At 40.8% G+C, this 17,469-nt stretch overlaps 2 protein-coding genes across 2 annotated transcripts; both read left to right on the plus strand.

The window, feature by feature from the left end:
* The first annotated feature begins 12 nt into the window (after nucleotides 1–12).
* rabif (RAB interacting factor) lies at nucleotides 13–1,489 on the plus strand. The gene is made up of 3 exons (XM_089010504.1): nucleotides 13–86; nucleotides 461–622; nucleotides 1,040–1,489. Exons 2-3 carry the CDS (start codon nucleotides 479–481, stop codon nucleotides 1,286–1,288), a joined length of 393 nt encoding a protein of 130 aa, XP_088866630.1. The 5' UTR covers nucleotides 13–86; nucleotides 461–478; the 3' UTR covers nucleotides 1,289–1,489.
* Nucleotides 1,490–2,818: 1,329 nt separating this feature from the next.
* On the plus strand, nucleotides 2,819–17,380 carry kdm5ba (lysine demethylase 5Ba). Its single transcript, XM_089010590.1, has 27 exons — nucleotides 2,819–3,102; nucleotides 6,063–6,140; nucleotides 6,218–6,340; nucleotides 6,470–6,640; nucleotides 6,897–7,022; nucleotides 7,120–7,213; nucleotides 7,300–7,397; nucleotides 7,476–7,634; nucleotides 7,745–7,864; nucleotides 8,658–8,816; nucleotides 9,093–9,274; nucleotides 9,416–9,578; nucleotides 9,914–10,033; nucleotides 10,333–10,527; nucleotides 10,638–10,819; nucleotides 11,033–11,157; nucleotides 11,260–11,410; nucleotides 11,808–11,928; nucleotides 12,005–12,360; nucleotides 12,859–12,997; nucleotides 13,077–13,256; nucleotides 13,585–13,743; nucleotides 14,981–15,397; nucleotides 15,478–15,550; nucleotides 15,631–15,812; nucleotides 15,914–16,171; nucleotides 16,278–17,380. Exons 1-27 carry the CDS (start codon nucleotides 2,950–2,952, stop codon nucleotides 16,413–16,415), a joined length of 4,422 nt encoding a protein of 1,473 aa, XP_088866716.1. The 5' UTR covers nucleotides 2,819–2,949; the 3' UTR covers nucleotides 16,416–17,380.
* The last annotated feature ends 89 nt before the right edge of the window (nucleotides 17,381–17,469 follow it).

The raw sequence follows: 17,469 nt of genomic DNA on the forward strand, positions 1-17,469 counted from the left end.
AACACATTTGATGTTTTTCTGTACGATCTGGTTTTGAGAGTGGACGATATCGTCCAAGACAAACCAGAATGATTGCCTTGCTTTAGGTAAGATCTCATTTTACGTTATTCTCTGTCATTCGTTTCCCAATTTGCGTCGGTACGTTTTTTTTAATATATTTCTTAAAGAATTGCTTGAAGATTTTTCACTTCTGTCTTAATGCTTGATCGTAGCGTTAGCATAGGCTATGTTAATTAATGCGAGGGAACGAATTTAAAGGGACACCGCGATTGTTTTTGGAGCAACGAAGTGTTGTATTGAAATATCGATTGATATCTTGAGTAACGATGTTTGTGTTCTCGTGTTTTGGCGGGTGTAAACACTAACATTAACACATCCGGCTTGTACTGAACAGTTGTAATTCATCCCGTTATGGTCATCTTTAACTCTGGTCTTCTCTGAACTGTTTTTGTCGGTTCAGTGAGTTTTCGAACTCGAGATGGACCAAAATACACAGACTAAAGACAGTGTCGACAGATCTGACCTGGTCTCCGAGGACGGGAAGAACAGTAAGGCTGTTCTATGCCAACGATGCGGATCCAAGGTGCTGTCCCCGGGAATGGCAGTGTTCGCGCAGAAAGAGGTAAATTGATTTGAATAGAATGATAAAAGCACAGTAGGTACGTGAGCCCAAATGTCAGAAGCAGTTCGACCAACCATTCGGCTTTGTTTGCGTCCACTTTTAGGAAAGAGACAAGCATGATTCAGACTTCATCTCAGTTTTAATCCCTGGTGCTTTCTACTATCTTTGTGACTGCTTTATTGCCTTTATATGGTAGTTATACATGTACAGTACTTTGTATGCAGCTTGTCTGATTGAAAGTGCTCTATAAATACGGTTAAGTCGATGCATATGAAAAACTGTCTCTGCCATTTTGATGTCACTTTGTGGAGGTATTTGTTTTTTTTTTTTTCATTCCAATAAACCCATGCTCATAATGCTCGGTTTCAAAGATGAGCATGCTTTTTGATTGGGGCTGTGTTGTTTTTCTCATTTCAGCTTATTCTACCATCCATGCGTAAAAAGAGTAACCTCACTGCCACGGAGGACGCAATGGACAGGGACACACTTACCGCGCACTGGTTAGTTGGTGATATGTTTGATTTTGAGAATGTGGGCTTCACTAATGATGTCGGAAGAATCAAGTATCTCATCTGCGCTGACTGTGAGATCGGACCCATTGGCTGGCACTGTTTGGAGGATAAGATCGGTTACTATATTGCAATAGACCGAGTAAATCATGCCTAGTTTTTATGCGCAGTGAAGCACAGAATAAATTGTAAAATAAATACATTGTATGTGCTGGGTGGCTTTACTGTCAGAGCTGAGCCTTAAAAACACACATTGGATTGATAATGTACATGTCATGACTGTTTCTCTTTCTCACACAGACCATTGTACCATTGTGTTGTGCTCAAATAAAAATATTGAACTTTCATACCTTTAAAAGGATATCTTGTGCTTAACCTGAAGTGTGTGACTGTATTATACATTAATCATGTGCAACATTATGGACACTTGCACAGTATGAAGAGATCCAAACTACGTACAATAAACATTTTAAAATTAATACAGCTGGATTGTATTTCATTGAACACAACAAGAATATATTACTGACACCCTCCTAAGTTAAATATTTGATCTTGGTTTTGCGATGCTAATCTATTATAAAATGCTTAGGCTACTGTAAGATAGAAATTTTCAAATGTGAATAAAACGCGTTTATTTATTGTTTACGGTGTAAAGTAATCTGCATACCACTTGGGGGCGTCATTGCATTATCGTAGTCGTGAGCGCTGACCTGAACTTGTGGTCATTGTTGTCGTTTGGTTGTTGTGACGCTGTCAATCAAATACAATACTCTTCGCCCATTTGGCTTGATGTGTTATAATAAAAATGAACCGTCCATGCCAAACACACAAACATACACACACAATTGTATAAATGTTAGATTAAACAAAATTATATATATATATATATATATATATATATATATATATATATATATATATATATATATATATATATATATATATATATATATATACTGTACTAAAAGAGAGAGAGGAGAGGGACAGAGAGAGCGTGCGTGTGTGTATGTCTGTGAGCGTGTGCCTGTGTGCGTGTGTTTGTGTGCGTGTGTTAAGCATAAAGAGCATTATACTGTACTGTATTTACATATTAAATTAATTGCTGTACTGTGTATTACGCCAACCAATCGGTGGGCTCCTCTCGACCATTTAAAAACAAAGATCCGGTCGAAGCGGATTGATATGCAAGGAGAGTTCGATTTGATTACGATGCCGTCTTTTCGACACAGTCGGGCGGTGTTAGACCAGCCAACCCATCGCACTTGATCGTAAACCAACGAATCCTCCATGTTTGATGGTGAGGAAACCAAACCATCACAACAAGGGAGTAATCGCAAATAGCAAAGCACGGAATCAATCATTTTAGAGAAAAATATATCAGGTACAAAGGACTAAGCAAGTGTTAACTTAGACAAAGTTAATTTCCTGCGGTTTTGAAATAACATGACTGGCGTTTATAGTGTACAATACAAATCACCCGAGATATTTGACGCTTTTTTTCTTATTATTCGATTGAAATTCCAAATTGTGCTTTAACACGATTTATATAATTCTAATAATATTTAAAAGTAACATATGTGTATTAATAGGTCGTTTTACGTCTGCGAAAACGCTCATAACGCGTCATTTCTGGGTATCTACTTTTTGGAGCGGAGGCATATGGCTCCGTCAGCCTATGGCTTTCAACTCGATAATTCCCCTTTGAGTTGAATGAGTGGAGAATGGATACGGACTAAAATCTGGATTACGAAACTAACAAATTGAATGTGAGCAACCCATCAAACATCATTGAGCGAGCATCACAACGAAGATGCAAGAATGACTCAATCTCAGATGAATGAGTTTATTCCTCCCCCGGAGTGTCCTGTTTTTGAGCCCAGTTGGGAGGAATTTGCTGATCCTTTAGCCTACATCAACAAAATACGACCTATTGCTGAGAAAACTGGCATCTGTAAAGTCCGACCGCCACCGGTGAGCTTCTATTAATATTTGGCTAAATTTTCAAGGGCGCTTGCCCAAGGGAGAGAGCGCCAAGTCCCAGTCAAAGTTGTGTGTTTTTAAGACAGCTTTCAATATGGCGGAGTGGGGGCTTGAGAGTTGAATTGTCAGCTAGCTGTGTGTTCTGTTTGCTAACCTTCTAACGCAACCGTTCGACGAACCTTTCAACTCGAAAACACCAAAGTGCAAATGTAATTTCGACGTCCCATACTGTCAAACATATGTAAACACAGAATCAAACGGCTTCAATTTTTTTTTATAAAATGTAGTGATCATTGATATTGTTTACATTAAGGCAAAGTGATCTAACTGGGCTGGCGTCATACATTTCCAGTATCTTGGTACCTACTGTTTTCAAAACGTGTTTGCTCGTTTCAATTCGATGGGCTTTTATGTCTTGTCTTAGCTTAGAAGAATCGCCTGTCCGATACACAACGACGGTCCTGGCATCGCTACGTGCTAGGGGACCAACTGTTTATGGAGAGAAAGAACGCTTTATCACAATGGCCGCACTGTTCACCCCACCCCCTCTTACTATTATATATAATGCGAAAATATTGTAATTTGTCAACAGTTACTGTTAGAAGTAGGTATCGCATTTGATTTTCGCTTTTTAGCTTGGCGACGCTGTTCCAACTGGATGATAATTGCTGTTTCAGTCCCCCTTGCTTAACTTGAATATTGGCCAAACGTTGAATCTTTGAACACAGCAGGGTCTCATATTTGTGATTATTTAGCTAACTTTATTCGTCATTGACTGTATTTGGCATTAGCCGTAGCTTTGTTAATGGTGTGCCAACGCCTCATTAGTCCACTAATACAATAAAGGCCCAAATTGGACTAAAATAAATCGACAAACATACACGTATTTGCTGTTATTGGAAACAAAAATAACGCGAAGAGTGTTACTTAATTGAATTTATTTCGAGGACTGAAATGCAAGCGTTTCATGGTCAAATCGGAAGATCTTTATGAGCTCACACCAGGAAATGGCTGGTTTAGTGTTGATCAGTTAAAAAATACACAGGACGTATTGTTCACTTAGTCAGTTGGGGAAGATGTATGTTTGATTCAGGTTGGTGCCATCAAGGGATCAAATAAATGTCCTTTTATTAGGTCAATGACAGTGTTGTTCGACATTCTCTGTCTATGCATCATAGAGTGACTCTTTAGGCCTCGATGCAAGTAGCCTGTATTATATTGTCTTCAAAATGTTATGCAACAAAGATGTGTTTACTGTTAAGTCGTTTGTGTTTACCAGTTTAGTTTAGTGTTTAAAATGTATGCTCTAGATGTAGGCCACACATACACTCTCTAAACTCAACATCAAAGCGCTTTGGTTAGACTCTACTTTTCAGTGTCTTGAGTAATCTTTGTGTATTTCACTGTCTTCATTATTGTGGGTCTAATTTGCAGTGTTTAGATGTTTACTGTACTTTATAAAGGGGTTCCTTAATCAATGATCTTTGGCTGTTGCATGGATGTAGTAGGCGGAATAGTTGCCCCATTTGCCAAGCCCTGTCTAACACTGTTTCTGAATATATATATGCGGTCAACAATTTGTCCGTTTTTGATCAAACATAGCGTTGGTGCTTATAAACATTAAAAAAGCAAAGAACTGTTTAACTCCACGATCATTTACATTTTTATGAATTCCTCAGAGAGCAATACTTAAGGTATGAAAAAAATGGTGCAATAATCAAACAAATCTGGTTAGTTTTTAATCATTTAAAAATGCTGTATTGAAACCAAATGATGACACTCTTAAGACAGTGGACTCCAACTGTGGGTTAGCAGACCGTTTGGCGCCGCACAGATAACTTGGGGGGAGGTTGTTGTGGCCCAACTAAATCCCAAACTGGAGCGTACGTCAGCACCCCTGAGTCAAGATCCACCCAACTAGTCCCTTCATGGTCTGCAAAAAAAAATAAATACATCTGGTGATACATTTAAAACAAAATATACCACTCTCAACCTATATCACTTATGAAATGGTAAAGCGGTGACACGCCCGTTCCAACACCCACTTTGCTTGTAGGCCAGACTAGAAACAGCCATATGAAACTGGGCCAAGATACATTTCTGTCTATAAAATATTATGTGGGGTGGTGGGTCAAAAATCAAGATATGAATCAAATCAGACCTTTGGCGTGTTTTTTTCTACATGACTATTATTATGCATATAGGTACATTTGAGCCCATTATTAAGGGTTAATCCTAGATTTTATATGCCTTCAGAATTACATCGTGTGCTGGCTCAAATGGTCTTTTGGGATCTTCAGACAATCCATTAAACATTTTTTTGATGTAGCACCTTTCACGTTGAAAAAACAACAGGAAAAAGGCTGTCACAAAACAGACAAGACAAACACAACTATCCCATCCATCTTGTGACTTGTGTTATTAGTTCAACTGCAACATGTAGACACATACCAGATTAAATATAGTTAGATGAACCAGTTTGCTGAACCATTTCTTTACACAGATATTTGGGCAAAATAAGCACAGGGACATACAGTTTGCGGTATTTTGCATTTTCATGTAAAACTGCTCTTGTTTTCTCTTCCGTGCTGTCAACACATTGCCAACAGTGACATTTTCGCAGGAAGTTTTGTGGTCCAGTGGAAGATATTTTGTTGACGCAGAGAGAACAGCCGCAGTGCTGTCAGTAGTAAATTGTCTTCAGATAACCTCATTAGTGAATAGGAATATTCGCTTTTGCTTAATTTGTGGAAATTATCATCATAAATTATGCAAACTGATAGAATTAGTGCATGGATTACTCAAGCAAGAAAACAATAGAATGATTATTCACACGGCCTCATTGTTCTAGTGTTCAGAATACATTCAAATGAAGCATGCAAAAAAAGGCTAATGGGTTGCCTGTGTGTCGTATTTCCATGTAACTTTGACATGTATTTTTTTCATCCTAGGAATGGCAGCCGCCATTCGCCTGTGATGTTGAAAGATTGAAATTCACACCACGAATTCAAAGGCTCAATGAGTTAGAGGTATGTTCACGGAAGCGTGGATGTTTATGGCAAAGTTAATAGTAACTTTACCAATCGGAGTTGTTTGATGTTTTTAGGCTCAGACAAGAGTGAAGCTGAACTTTTTGGATCAAATAGCAAAGTTTTGGGAGCTTCAAGGATGCACTTTGAAAATTCCTCACTTGGAAAGAAAGAGTTTAGATCTCTACCAGCTAAACAAGGTATTTGCAAATGACCCCCCGCCCCCTTCCATAAACCCCCCCACCATGTACAAACACCCATTCACATTTTTCAATGTGAACATTTCCTCCAAATCCCCTGAACCCACCATTTGATACTTTGTTGTTCAGCTGGTGAATGACGAGGGAGGTTTTGATGCCGTCTGCAGAGAGCGACGCTGGACTAAAATCTCCGTCAAGATGGGCTTTGCTCCAGGCAGAGCAGTGGGCTCTCATTTGCGGGCCCACTATGAGCGAATCCTCTACCCATACAACCTCTTCCAGACCGGAGACAATCAGCCTGTATGTAGCGCCAAACGGTTGTTTTTTGTTGTGACCGTATTCACTTTTGTGGAGACTGATTTTTCTATCAGCGTTGTTCTTTGAGTCAGTGTTCCAAATTGCGGCTATCACACTGCATGGTTTAGGATTAGTGCTTATAGTGTTATAAATTGCAAAGTAACCCAGTAGTATGTTTATACTTCAGTGAATTGACGGTAACTCAATTGAAAACTAAACGTGTATTTTTCCGTGATCATCCCCAACTGTGTCTTTACAGAGAGCCACTTTGACCAACGACACGAAGGATAAGGTGTACACACCACATGACCTGCCACAGCGTCAATCCGTGCAGCCTCAGGACATATGCAGCATCGCTCGACGTGCAAAACGGATGAGAGCTGAAGTGAGTGTGATCTGCCCACCTCTTTGTTTACAACTTCCCCTTTCTTGTTCCTCTTACCGTCACGTTTCCTTTTACTGATTATTGCTCAATTCTGCAGAGAGGCTACTTTAAAAGCGAAGCCGGAGAGATGCGCAAAAATCGTCCAAATCTCAGGAGGAGAATGGGAACGTATGGAGCCAAGCCAGAGCCTGGTAAGAGCAAAATAATTTGAAGTCATCGATGGGAGAATATTGTGAATCTTATAAGCCGCCATTGCAAATTCATCCATGTATTTTAGTGGCCATGTCGGTGAAGGAGGAGACTGAGGAATGTTTGATTACAGAAATTTGTGAAGAAAATGTTTTAAATAACAATAACATTGGTACAACAAGTAAAGTAAGTATCTTTTAGTGCACATACAATGACCAAAATGACCATCAATTTCTAAGCAAATGTTCTTTTCTACCTACTAAGGTGGAGCAATATATGTGCCTAGTGTGTCACAATGGAAACGAGGAGGACCGCCTGTTATTGTGTGATGGTTGTGATGATAGCTATCACATTTTCTGTCTCATCCCCCCACTACATGAAGTTCCCAAGGGAGACTGGAGATGCCCCAAGTGCCTAGCGCAGGTGAGGCGCAGCTTCACTATCTTTGGGGACCCAGTCATGATATTATAGACAGCTTGAGATTGGAAACAAATGCACTTCAGTTTAAATGTGCTTTCATTTTTATTTTGCAGGAATGCGGCAAACCTCAGGTCGCTTTTGGCTTTGAGCAGGCCAGCAGGAGTTACACGTTGCAAACTTTTGGAGACATGGCTGATTCCTTTAAATCGGATTATTTCAACATGCCAGTTCATGTGAGTGAGGCTGTCTTGTTTGCTTGTCTGTCTACATAATGATACAAAAATTAAAAGGACAATTAGATTTGAAACTGGGGTAGGGCCAAGTAGACAAAATTGATCATGATTTGTCCACTAGTTATATAATTCAGTTTAATTTACAAATGCATTGATCAAAACCTCCTGTGACTTCAGAATCAAAATCATCTTTATTGGCCAACTTTGTAGAACGCACAAGGAATTTGTCTCCGGAAGAACACGCTGCACTAGCATCAAATAAGTATGGTGGACAATAATAAAGGCTCATCTAATCTAATTCATTAATGTAAGTGGTACCTCTCAGGAACAACTGAAAATAAAATACAAGATATCAAGCAGAGCTAAAATGATCAGTGGTAGAATGACTATAACGGGATGCTGTTCCACAGGGTTGTGAAAATTTGTAAAGATACAGTCATACTATACAGTCAGATTTGGGTTACGGTTTAGAGAGTTAATGGCGACAGGAGAAGAAGCTGTTTAAATGTCTGCTGGATTTGGATCGGTAGCGCCTGTCTGAGGGGAGTCGCTGGAAAAGGTGGTGGGCAGGGTGCGAAGGGTCCAGTAGGATTTTCAGTGCCTTTGTCTTGGTGCTTGCAGTGTGCAAGCACTCGAGAGTGGGAAGGGCTGTGCCAATGATTTTTTTCCGCAGTCCTAACTGTCGAACCGTTATTAATATGTTTTATAATTGTGTTTTGCCACCCTCTTGAAACGCTCTTAATTGTCAAAACCTGACAATCTGAATTAATTGAGCTTTTGACATGTTGTGTAGATGGTGCCGACTGAGTTGGTGGAGAAGGAATTTTGGCGTCTCGTCAGCACCGTCGAAGAGGATGTGACTGTAGAATATGGAGCAGACATTGCCTCCAAGGAGTTTGGGAGTGGTTTCCCTGTGAAGAACGGCCATTTTCAAGTGTCTCCTGAGGACGAGGTACACACTGTCGTTACTATGGCTATCATCTGTACTGCAATATATACAATACGAGAGCAGAATTTTGTGTATTTCCCTTTCCGTTGTGGTGTCTAATACACTTCCCTTTGAACAGATTTTAACTGTAGTAATTTCATATGTTAGTTATAAAATGGACTGCTGCAATGATTTTTCATATGAGATATGTGAAAAAGCTCGAAAATGACCACAACCTCTGTATCATTTTTTATGTCAGGTGGCTGAGGTCATAGTTTTGAGATTTCCTCTGTTTTACAGCATTACCTAACGAGTGGCTGGAATCTTAACAACATGCCTGTGCTGGATGCTTCAGTGCTGACTCATATCACAGCTGACATCTGCGGGATGAAGTTACCTTGGTTGTATGTGGGCATGTGTTTCTCCTCTTTTTGCTGGCATATTGAGGACCACTGGAGCTACTCCATCAACTATCTTCACTGGTACATTTTCTTAGTACCGTGTCTTGTGAATATGAAGAGATTGTTTTTTTCGTGAAATATTTTAGCCTTGTTTTGATAATTATGAACACACAATTTACTCTGTATCGCTAATTTCCCCCTCCCTAACATTTTGCTCCTCAGGGGTGAGCCGAAAACCTGGTATGGAGCACCATCTTATGCTGCGGAGCACTTGGAGGGGGTGATGAAAAAACTTGCTCCTGAACTATTTGAGTCTCAGGCAGACCTCCTTCATCAACTCGTTACCATCATGAATCCCAACACGTTGATGAACAACGGTGTCCCGGTAACTATTTCAGTGTTGCGACACACTTTTTAATCCTCTCGTCAAAGCACGAACACGTCTGTCGTGTCTCAGGAATATCCGAATTTAGGTGTCACTTAACAAAAAATGCTAGTTGTTATTGCTGATACTTTTATTTGGGTCGTATTAGGATATTATTCATGCCACTGCAACATACAATTGCAATAATAGTTATGTTTAAATTGTAATCTCGTTTAACTGTCAAGTGTATTGATTACTATTAAGATGCTTAAGCACGCTTAGTGAGAATCTAAATGAAATTCCAAGAACTGTTTATTTTAAATGTTTTCCCTCATCTTTCTGGCTTTTTTAACTAGATCTATCGCACAAACCAATGTGCAGGAGAGTTTGTCATCACCTTCCCCAGAGCGTACCACAGTGGGTTCAACCAAGGTTTCAACTTTGCTGAAGCGGTCAACTTCTGCACCATGGACTGGGTAAGGCACTCACAAGGAGTTCAAATACTTTAACTGGGACTCAATTTTTAGCCTTTATAATAATACATTTTATTTACAAGGGCCTCCTTCCCTGTCTGTGACTGTAAAGTGTCCTTGAGAGCTTTGAAAGTCGCTTAAAATGTAATGTATTATTATTATTATCAATGACACTTTACAGCCTTTGTTCTGTCATGGTGACCAGAGGAGCTGCAGTGCCTCAACAAGAATTCAGTAGAAATATATCAATAAATGAATTCGACAACAGTGTTTTATTTTAATGAATGCCAATTTCTTACTAGATGCCCGTTGGACGAGGCTGTGTGAAACACTATCGCCAGTTGAACCGGTATTGCGTCTTTTCCCACGACGAGATGGTCTGCAATATGGCCTTCAAGGCAAATAGGTTAGATGTGGAATTGGCCTCTGCAGTGCATAAGGAGATGGATGCCATGGTCCAAGAAGAAGAGGAACTTCGAGAGAAGATTAACAAAATGGTGACATGCTCTAGATTTTCATCTCCTGTTTTTTTTTTCATCAACCCCCCTGCCCCCCATAGCTGTTTTTTTCCTTTTCAGCTTTAATGACTGTGAATTAATATCCCCAGGGTGTGGTGCAAACTCGGCAAGTACATTATGAGTTGCTCCCCGATGAGGAGCGTCAATGCTGCAAGTGTTGGACCACCTGCTACTTGTCTGGCATCACTTGTGCCTGCAGTCCTGGCAAGGTGGTCTGCCTGTACCACATCCAGGACTTATGCTCCTGTCCACTTGACAAACTAATACTCGAGTGAGTGTCAAATCACTACCATAACTGGGTCAGATTTTTCAGATCTTCATTTAGCCACCTGCTGTAGAAAAATGATCAAAATTTGTCATCTTTGTATTTTTTTTGTCCATTTTCTTTCATGTTGCAGTGTCTGTAGAATGACCACGGTGTTGAGCTTGATACGTGGTTCTTTGGAAGCCTGCCTTTTAATTTCCTGCTTTACTTTTTCCCTAGTTACAAATTTACCCTGGATGAATTATACCCCATGATGGCAGCAGTGAAGATGCGTTCGGAGTCCTATAAGGAGTGGCTGTGTGCTGTGCAGGGTATTCTGGAGAAGAAAGAAAACCACAAAAGAGGTGAAATTCGTTTAACAACAGTCATCTTTTTATGGTCACAACTCAATGCATATTTTTATGCAATCTTTGGATGTGCTAAAGGAATGGTCTATGTCCGGTTAGGTCTTGAAGAACTTCACAGCTTGGTCGAGCAGGCCGAGACAAAGGGGTTCCCAAAAACCACTCTCTTGGACCAGCTCCGCGCTGTTGCTGTAGAAGCGAATAAAGTTGCCGTGGTGGCCCAACAACTTCTTAATGGGAAGAGGCAGACAAGGTACCCAATTTGTTTACTTCCATAATTTTTAAATGTGAATGGACACATACGCGAGTATCAACTACATTACTAGGCAGGCTCATCAATACTTCCGACATCATAGCTGCATGCACTTCATTACCCTAAAACACGACCACAGACAAGAAAAATGACTCGAGCAAAATGCCTCATATAGGGATGGCTGCATGCTCTCTTAAGTACTGTGGAGGTCCATTAAGTCTGCAGCTTTTGTCATCACCGGAGTTTGGTATTCATATACTGTAGCATTTGTACTACCACTAAACACACTAGCGGGAGTATGTCTTAAACTGCAAGTATGTCTTACACTGCAGTTATGAATATTTGATATATTTGTAGCTGTCCCTCTGAAACGTTTCTCCTTCTAACAATGTTGCAGGTATCGTGCTTGCGGAGGGAAGACTCAAAGCCAGAATGAGTTGACTGTAGAAGAGCTGCGGTCATTTGTCCAACAATTAGACGGCCTGCCATGTAACATCAGACAAGCACCTTTACTGAAGGTGTTCAACAATTACTTGTAGAACTTGACCGTGTCTTTAATATTAGAAACTAAGTACTTTTCTTGTACCTTTTTAGGACCTGCTGACAAGGGTTGATGACTTCCAACAGCGCAGCGAAAAGCTCCTCGCTGATGATTCTCCCAACTCGGTCGAGCTTCAGGAACTGCTTGATCTGAGTTTGGGCCTTGATGTCGAGTTGCCCCAACTGCCTCAGCTCAGGGAGAGGCTGGAGCAGGCCCGTTGGCTGGAGAGCGTGAAGCAAGCCAACAGCAGGCCGGATGACCTCTGCCTGGACACCATGAGGAGGCTGATCGACCAAGGGGTCGGTTTAGCCCCTCACAACTCTGTTGAAAGAGCCATGGCTCGTCTGCAAGAGCTTCTGACCGTGTCAGAGCAATTGGAGGAGCGAATGCTCGGCCTCATGAAAGCCAGGTGAGGACAAAGGCATGCTCGTGTTTCCAAGCCAAAAAAATATCAGGTTCACAGCCATTGGAGACCTGTCTAACGGGTTCTCCTACTGATACTTGTCATCAAATGTTTCACATGTAAGGCATTGGTTAAAATTTACTGGGATTTTTTTTTTCGTGCACTATTTTGTTTGAATGTCATGAGTAACAAAAGATCAATTTCGGTTTCATGTATGTCCAAGTAGTAATTCCTTTTTAATAGGAAAAAAAAAAACTTTCACCACAGTTCTCCCCATTTTGACCTCATAGTATTACTTTCTCTCCCTGCTGATCTCTAAGACATCAAGAAGCGCTATGTACATCACATCATTTTTGCATACCAACTCGGCCAATATTTTATTGTACTTCTATAAATTGCCACAACTGTATTATGGTGGGACGGGAGATGCAGCAGTAGAGAAAATGTCATAAAAATTTAATATTTAATACATGAATTAATCTTTTTTTGTCCATCTTCTCGCAGTCCGTATCACAGTATAGAAACACTTGATGCTGCTTTAAAAGAAATGGAAACCATTCCCGCTTATTTGCCAAACTGCCTGCAACTGAAGGATGCTGTGGTCATGGCTAAGAAATGGCTTCATGAAGCTGAAGCCCTCCAGGTAAAAAAAACTCTTCTTGAACAGCTTCATTAACAGCAACCTGGCTAGCCATCTAAATGTTGCCCTTGCATCCTTGTAGCTCGGGGGACGTATTCCCGTGTTAGAAAACCTCTCTGAGCTGGTTCTCAGAGCAGAAGGTATCCCAGTGAGACTCGACCCTCTCAGTCGATTGGAAGCTCTGGTCAATGACGTGCAAACCTGGAAGGAAAGTGCAACAAAAACGTTCCTGCTCAAAAATTCACCCTTTTCTCTTTTGGAGGTTTGTCAAGCATTTTAATATTCCTTGTCATTTTTCCACCGCCAGCACCGCAGTAAATTTATGTTCAAATGTTAACATATGACTATTCACCAAAACAAATGTGCACATTTTCCCGTTGTGGGACTATTAAAGGCCTTCTGATTCTTTCTTATTCTAATTTATGGTGTATCTGGTATAAGAGTTGACAAACTGTACTTTAGTAACACCTTCATTAATGAAATACATTTTTTAAAACAATGCAACTTTATTTGTATAGCGCTTTCATAACAAAGCTGTTTGCAGAACAATTAACGTTAAATAACAAAATATGGTCATATTCCATTTGCAGGTACTCTGCCCGAGATGTGACATCGGAGCTGGGCTTCATGGATCAAAATCTAGAAAAACAAAAGAGGGAACACAGATCAGTAAAAGATCCCCCATAAAGCTGGACTCGCTTCACGATGTGGAAAAAGCACTTTTGGAAAGCAAAAACTCTGCTTCTGCTGTAAGTGTCGTTTTGTTGGACTGTCACTTTACCTTCCTCAAGTACTATATTTAAAGGACAACCGACGTCACTTTTTTGTTTCCTAACTGACATCAGAAAAACGTTTTATAGCATCTAAAATACCCAAAACACGCAGTAAGATATTTTTAGTCAAATGCAAAACACCAATAAAAATGACTTAAAGTGTCTAAAAAGTACTTCAATTTGAAACCGGAAGTGGCCAGTTTCAGAAGGTCCCACCCCCATGTTCGTGGTGTCACGGCAAGATGTCTTGCCTTGCTCGAGAATCCAAACAATGGCTTCAGATTCGGAGAATATGCTTTCTTGTTACTCATCCAGTTATGAATATGATTCAAATAGTTCTGAAGAGGAAAGCATACATGTTTGCAATCGATTAAAGAATTTATTCCGTTCCATTTTGAGGGGGGAAATGTAGCACCGAATGTGTGTCATCTGGGTGGGGAAATATAGCACCGAAAAGAGGCAGAAGAGGGCAACAAAGCTCCGTGGAAACGGGCTGTTTAATTCCTTACAATTTTTGTCAGTGAATATCAAATCGATGCTCGGTGCCACACACAAGGATTCACCATCGCATTATTAATGTGTTTTCCTTCTAATTTCGCCATCAACACGGATCAACACAAAGTTTTCAGACCAAACAAAGTATTGCAAAACGCATTGAGGTGATGCAAAGTACAGTAAAGTCTCGTTATATCGATATTCAAGGGAGTCCGAAAAAATATCGATATAACCGGGACTATCGATATATCCGACCCTGTTTGCATGTAATTTTCTCTGTGCGTGCATAGAAATAGTATCGATATAACCCGGACTATCGATATATCCGATATCGATATAACGAGACTTTACTGTATGTCCTTTCTCGCTGAGGGGCGTTCCTTCAGTGACGTAGGGTGAGGACTCGTCACCAACTCAAAAACAAGACTTCCGGAATATTCAGCACCACTCTTAAAACGTAAAATATAGCTATATGCGGTGGAATCTTTGTAAAATACGCTGAGTAGAAGTCATTTGAAGCCATTTTGCAAATTATGGACACAACTTGTCCGGAGACGTTGGTTGTCCTTTAACTTGATATTGATGGAGGAAATATTCAATGACATTATCATTTTTTTGGACTACAGCAAGCCTGACCCAGGAGACTATGTACATATATATTTCATACATTGTGCATTAGGCAAATCGTACTACACTTAATATGGATCTCTCATCACAGATGGCCACCCTTGATGACGTCCGCGACAAGGAGATGGAGACCTTGTTGGCTCTGAGGGCTTCAAACGAATCCAAGCTTCTTTCTGCTGAAAACTGTTCTGCACTTAGTGTTTGCGTTTGCCATAAAGCCCCCTCACGGGCCATGGTGCAATGTGAACTCTGTCGGGAGCTTTTCCACAGCGGGTGCGTTGAAGCAAGCGCAGAACTCAAATACGGCCAGGTCTGGCTTTGCCCCTTTTGCCAGCGATCAAGGAAGCCACCCTTGGACAAGGTTTTGCCCCTGCTGGCGTCATTGCAAAGGATCCGGGTCCGACTCCCCGAGGGAGACGCGTTGCGCTTCCTCATCGAACGGACGGTGCAATGGCAGCACAGAGTTCAGCAAGCCTGTACGGATGGCCTGCTCGAGGAGGTTTCAAAGGTGATCACCGGTCAAATTTGCTTTCAGTCATGCGATGGTGTTATTTATTGTTTGTTATATGTTACGGTTTTATATTTCAGGTAAAGTACAGATCAACAATATCGCCAAAGAATGGCTTTTTTTATACGGAACGCCACTGTGTTCCTGTCCAAGGTTAATTTTCCTTCTTCATATTTAACTATTTGTGTTTTTTGTTCTTTTATTCTGAAGCCAATTCTGAATACCCTTCGCAGGACCTGGCCCAGAGTTGGAGGAGCTGATGCTTGAGGGGTTCTTACTCCAAGTCACCCTTCCAGAGACTGAGCAGCTATACACATACCTATTGTACAAACTGGCTCCTCTGCCCACTCAAAGACTCACCTATAGAAAAAGTGCAGAAGATGACGAGCTGCAGAGAACCAAACCCCACAAAAAGGTATTAGCGTAAAAACGGATATTCTCTGCCCCCTTTTTTTAATACTCCCATCTCCTTGGGAAGACCAAAATCACAATGATCTTGAGTTTGTGTCCACACAGAGTGGAGGTTCGAGTCACAAAGAGGCGCTGATTCAGAGTAAAACGACCAAGCGACGCAAGGAAAGCTCTGATTCTCAGCACTCTGGGAAGGCCAAGAGGTCTTGTAAAAAGAAATCTAAGAGGAAACATGACCGGAGTGAAGAAAGAGGGAGGAGTTGCTCCCCCACACACAGAGCGTCAGAACCTTCAGCATCAGATTCGGATGAGGACTACTCGTTGTGCGCCGCGCCGTGGTGCAGAGAGCCAGAAGGAGATGAGGTTTGTGACAACTTAGTGGCATACAAGACAGACAAGCCCTCAATTTGTTGGATAATTTTTACTATAAAAATCTTATTTGTTGGTTTTTTTTCCCTTCACTTTCCAGTTAAACTGGGTCCAATGTGATGGCAGCTGCAATCAGTGGTTTCACCAAGTCTGTGTGGGACTGTCTGCTGAGCGTGCAGAGATGGAAGACTATATTTGCATAAGCTGCACACAGCCAGACTTTGACAGGGGGGACTAGACCAAAAAGTGACTTTTTGAAGGACCCGCAATTGATTTCACAGCACATAGCACTCAATGTGCACAGCCGAATTCTGCACCCTATCCCTTGTGGTTTGCCCTTAGTGAACACGGTGCTAACAAACTCGTGTCACTGTTTTTATCGAGGCTGCTTCTTCAGCCAATCAGCTATTCCACTCCAAAACGTTCCAGAATGAACGGTGCAGGGACTTTTTTTAAATCCAAAAGTCTGTTCCATCCCAGCGCTCAGCTTGCACGTAAACAAGGTGAAATGTCATCTGGAGAGGAAATACTATTCATCAAAGCAATAACCGAACTCCTTGATTGCAGTTCAGTTTCAAGTGAACACAGAAATCCCAATAGAATAAATGCCTTCTTGACTCGAAACCCTGCTAAGACTTCACCTTTTGAATCTGATGTTCCAAAACAGGCCGGGTGAAAAATTGGGAACACAAAAGTTCAAGGTTGAAGAGATAGGTTGAATACTCACCCTTTTCCCTTTACAGTTCTCAGATATGATTTAAAGTCAGTCACCCTTCGTTTGGGGATGAGGAAATAAACTGGGGAGATTGTTGGGTCAACGTTCCATGAGAATTGATATTCACAAAGTGAGAATGAATTGTCCGACATCCAAGGAATGTACATTTTGTTTTTAGGATGCAGCTTCCCTGTAAGATTTAGGTTGAACATATTGTGTTGGATTTAGATTTAACACAGATGGTGTGATTTATTCACCAAGGGTGTGACCTTTTTTTCTGTTCCTTTGGCTAAATAATATAATTCATATGTTGCAGTTTGCAATTTAAAATAATTTAAAAAAAGTTTTTTTTTCCCCCAAATGGCTGGATTTGTTGAACTTCTCACCTATATACTACTTAGTTTCCTATAAATGGTTCTATGAAATAAAATTTATGTGATTACAGTACACTGAACTGACTGAAAGAAACTTGAGGGTGGAGACTTAAAAATGTGTTCCAATGTACTGTATATATGCAAATCGTCAGACCAAACTTTTAATTTCACATTCGTAGCAGGTGTGCCGCCACCTCATTTTG

This window comes from Hippocampus bargibanti, linkage group LG12, assembly GCF_051943395.1.
Source record: "Hippocampus bargibanti isolate YZ-2025 linkage group LG12, ASM5194339v1, whole genome shotgun sequence".
In the NCBI taxonomy this organism is placed as follows: Eukaryota; Metazoa; Chordata; class Actinopteri; order Syngnathiformes; family Syngnathidae; genus Hippocampus; species Hippocampus bargibanti.